General features: G+C 52.3%; 1 protein-coding gene across 1 annotated transcript in view; it reads left to right on the top strand.

Annotated features, from left to right (window-relative positions):
- The window catches only part of OCEL1 (occludin/ELL domain containing 1), a 24,375-nt gene extending 21,406 nt beyond the window's left edge, over positions 1 to 2,969 (top strand). The window contains exon 8 of the mRNA XM_015406804.1: positions 2,850 to 2,969. Within this exon, the coding sequence (XP_015262290.1) occupies positions 2,850 to 2,969 (120 nt within the window). The remainder of the gene's footprint in view (positions 1 to 2,849) is intronic.
- Positions 2,970 to 4,208: the final 1,239 nt, after the last annotated feature.

The following is a 4,208-nucleotide window of genomic DNA, read 5'->3' on the forward strand; positions in this document are numbered from 1 at the left end:
TCCCTCCTATTGGGAGCAACAGCGTCCCCTGCTGGTTCCCCAAATGCAAAGGCCACAAAGGAGGTCTCCTAGCGCCTTCTCACTCCTGCAGGGATCTCTGCTCTTGCATGTCCCACCCTCCAGAGGTTCAGGGACAAAAACAGGGAACGGCCCCCTTCTCCTAGCGAGGGCTGCTGGCCAAGCTCTCCACACATCATCAGACCATTCGACGGCGCTTGCCTGTGTTTGTTTTGCTGTGCCGCTGATTGCAAAGCCGAGAGGGTGTCACTATTTTCCATTGCCGATAAACCAGGAGGAAAGAAACTTCCCTGCAATGTGTTATCAGCAGCTGAAAAATGACCCTTTGTCCACTGTGGCATGTGAAATAGCAGGCAGTGCAAACGCTTTGGGGAGGGAGATTTTTGTTTAAATCCCTTTCTTTGCTCCCAGAAGCTCAGGACAGCATTCAAGGTTCTCCCCTCTTGCGTTTTTATCCTCCCAATATCCCTGCAAGGTAGGCTAGGCGGAGAGAGAGAGAGAGAGAGAGAGAGAGAGAGAGAGAGTGACTGGCCCTGGGTCACTCTGTAGCTGTGGATTTTAATCCAGGTCTCCCCAGTGGCAATTTGACACACTAATTGCTGCACCGCGGTTTGATGTCGTCGTTAAGAGCAGCAGGACTCTAATCTGGAGAATCGGGTTTGATTCCCCACTTCTCCACATGCAGCCAGCTGGGTGACCTTGGGCCAGTCACAAGTTCTCACAGTGCTGTTCTCTGGCCTTAGAGCCGCACCAAAAGAGGCACGTGGCGACGGGATCACACACAGATCCCCTGAGCCGCCGCACAGTTGCTCCCCGGCATGATCAGATGCCGGGGAGGAAGCCACTGAAGGGAGACGGAGGCAGCCGGCTGCGCATGTGTGCGCATGCGCAGGTCGGCCGGGATCCTCGAATGCTCCTGACGACGGCCACGACGGCGATCCCATGGCTGCGCTTGCTGCAGCGTTTCCAGTAAGTCCTGCTCTTTAGCAGGTTCTTTTTGTATGCGCATTTTTGGCCTGAAGAGCCGGATCGGGGTCGGGCGCTCACCGCTTCCCAGATGTTGCGGTGGGATCGCGCCCGTTTGCTGCGCCCCCGATCCGTCCCTCTTCTGGCCCTAAACCTCTCGTGTGACCGGAGCCTCTCAAGAGCAGTTTCTGTCAAGAGCTCTCTCAGCCCCGCCTACCTCACAGGGTGTGTGTTGTGGGGAGAAGAAGGGGAGGAGATTGTAAGCTGCTCTGAGACTCCTTCAGGTAGGGAAAAGCGGGGTATAAAACCAACTCCTCTTCCTCCTCCTCCTCTTCTTCTTCTTCTTCCTGAAAAATGACACATGACAACAAAGCAAAATCTGGTTGTCAACAATGACCATGGTTTGAAAAAGACCAGGAAATCAAGGCTGTCTGTAGAGCTGCCAACTCCAGGTTGGGAAATTCCTCGCTATCTGGGGGTGGAGCCTTGGGAGGGCGGGGTTTGGGGAGGGGAGGAGCCTCCGCAGGGTATAAAGCATAGGGCCCACCTTCCCAAGCATCAGTTTTCTCCAGGAAAACTGATCTCTGTTGTCTCGAGATCAGTTGTAATTCTGGGAAATCCCCAGGTCCTGACTGGAGGTTGGCAGCCCTAGGCCTGCCCCCATGAACTGGGACAGCAAGAGAGTTAAATAGGGTGCAAGTTGAGGGGCTACCTGGTTGTAGCCCCCTCCTCTTAATAGGAGATATTTATTTAGCACCAGCCCTGGAGATTCCAACTGGCGTCCTGTCTCAAACAACTGTTGAGGCAGAAGTTCCACAGATGTAGCTGGAAAGCAAAACGTGGCCAGGGATCCTGGAGGGTTCCCCCCACTTTTCTGGGCATAGAGCAGGGGTGGCCTTAATCAATGGGGTTCTCTTATGAGATAAATCCCATAGGATTTCCTGACGGGTAACAGGACAATGCTCCCTCTAAGCTGTGGAGTCTTGTGAGCAACAATTCTACTTTGTGAGCTCCTGGCATTCAAGGTGTGAGCCAGCGATTTGGCGACTGCATAAATTAGTTTGCTCTGGAGCCCTCCTCCCTGAGCTAAGGCAAAAATGTGTAAGCGAGAGGCTAAAAAACTGTGAGCTAGCTCACACTAACTCAGCTTAGAGGGAACTCTGCAGGATATGTGTATGAATCCTCTATTTGTATCCAGTGTTTGGGAGATAAACCGCATAGTACCAGAGTCCCTGCAGCCAGTGTCCCCTCTAAGCTGAGTTAGTGTGAGCTGGCTCACGGTCTTTTAGCCTCCGGCTCACACATTTTCTTCTTAGCTCAGGAAGGACGGCTCCAGAGCAAACTAATTTATGCAGCAGCCCAATCGCTCGCTCACAACTTGAATGCCAGTAGCTCACAACGTAGAATTTTTGCTCACAAGACTCCACAGCTTAGAGGGAGCATTGTGGGGGGGGAGAGAGGTATTTGTGAATTTCCTGCATTGTGTAGGGGGTGGACTAGATGACCCTGGAGGTACCTTCCAACTCTTATGATTCTATGAAGTCTTTGCAGGGAGAAATGGGAAGGGGGAGGTGATGGAAGAGAAATCTGTGGCCGCTTCCCCACGCCCGGCAGCCTTCATAAGAACATAAGAGACGCCAATGTTGGATCAGGCCAAAGGTCCATCCAGTCCAACACTCTGTGTCACACAGTGGCCAGAAATACCAGGGGCCGTCAGGAGGTCCAGCAGTGGGGTCAGGACATTAGAAGCCCTCCCTAAATGGTCTCCAGTCGGGTACTGATAAATTATGTATTTATGATTTATTATTTTTATTATTTTTAAATTTATATCCCTCCCTCCTCCCATCGATTGCATCCGGCTCCAGGATCCTGCCTACTTGGAGAAGCTGGAGCGCTGTGATTATCTGAAAAAGAAGCTCACACACATCAAGGCCCAGATCCAAGCATACGACGGCGAGGCGGAAGAAGACTCTGTGCACTTCTGAGGCACTTCTGGATGTGGCCCAGGCCCGTAGCTACAGTGGGGCATTTCAGGGCCTGGGCCCCCCAAATTCCTTTAAACCCAGCCCCCCGCGACACTAGCAAGATGTGGTGGCCGCCACGAGCTCCCCCTGTGCTGCCAGGGCCATAGAGCTGACGGCCAGGCAGAGGACGCTGCTGCCACACCCGAGAGCACGGAGAAGCTGGTAATTAAATTACTTTTAACCAAATTAGCCAGTGCCCAGTGTTCCCTCTAAGCTGAGTCAGTGTGAGCCAGCTCACAGTTTTTTAGCCTCCGGCTCACACATTTTTGTCTCAGCTCGGGAAGAAGGGCTCCAGAGCCAACTCATTTATGCAGGAGCCAAATCGCTCGCCCACAGCTCACAAAGTAGAATTCTTGCTCACAGGACTCCACAGCTTAGAGGGAACGTTGCCAGTGCCCCTGTGCCCCCCGAGGAATTAAAATCCCCCCCTGACTTAGAAATTACTGGCTACGGCCTGATGTGGCCCCCTCCTGGCCGTGCACGACGGACTCGGCTCTCTGCAGTGCAGATCAGAGAATCGCTTGGATCTGGGGGAGAGTTTGCTGACGATCAGCAGAGGCGGGCAGGAGAGACCTGGACTGTTACCCGTGGAGCGACCCCTCACACACCGAGACATGGCTGAGTTGGAGAAAGCAGAGGACGTTTCCCTCCCTCTATCTCTGCTCCTCCCGGCATTTCTGTTAGCTTGTGTGTGTATTTTACGTTGCGCATTTACTTCTGTATGTGTGCTTCATTTTATTACCTCTTTCAATACAAAAAAAAAAAAAAGCTTTTCTTGGTTAAGCCACAGCCTGGTTTATTTCTGAGAGTTTCACTAAGGGAAAAATCCCCGTAAACGTTGGTGGCGATCTTGCGCATCAACCCCTCTCACAAGCCCTGCCTCCTTCACTAATTCCCCCAATCAAATAGGAGACAGCCCCTTCGGGTAACAATGGCAGTGAGTTCCGTCATCTAATTCTGTGCTGTGCGGAGCAGGATTGTCTTATTGTCTGATCCACTTTTCTCCCTACATCGTTTCATAAAGTTCCGTCCACGCCATGGCACTGGATCCCTGCTGAGGAATCGCTCTTTGAGTGTGGGGTTGTATTATTTATTTACTTACTCCATTTGTACTCTGATCTGGGAGAACCGGGTTTGATTCCCCACGCCTCCACTTGCAGCTGCTGGATGACCTTGGGACAGTCCTAAGTTCTCTAAAAG

The sequence above is a fragment of the Gekko japonicus genome, unplaced genomic scaffold (genome assembly GCF_001447785.1).
Source record: "Gekko japonicus isolate JY-2015 unplaced genomic scaffold, Gekko_japonicus_V1.1 scaffold2000, whole genome shotgun sequence".
Lineage (NCBI taxonomy): Eukaryota > Metazoa > Chordata > Lepidosauria > Squamata > Gekkonidae > Gekko > Gekko japonicus.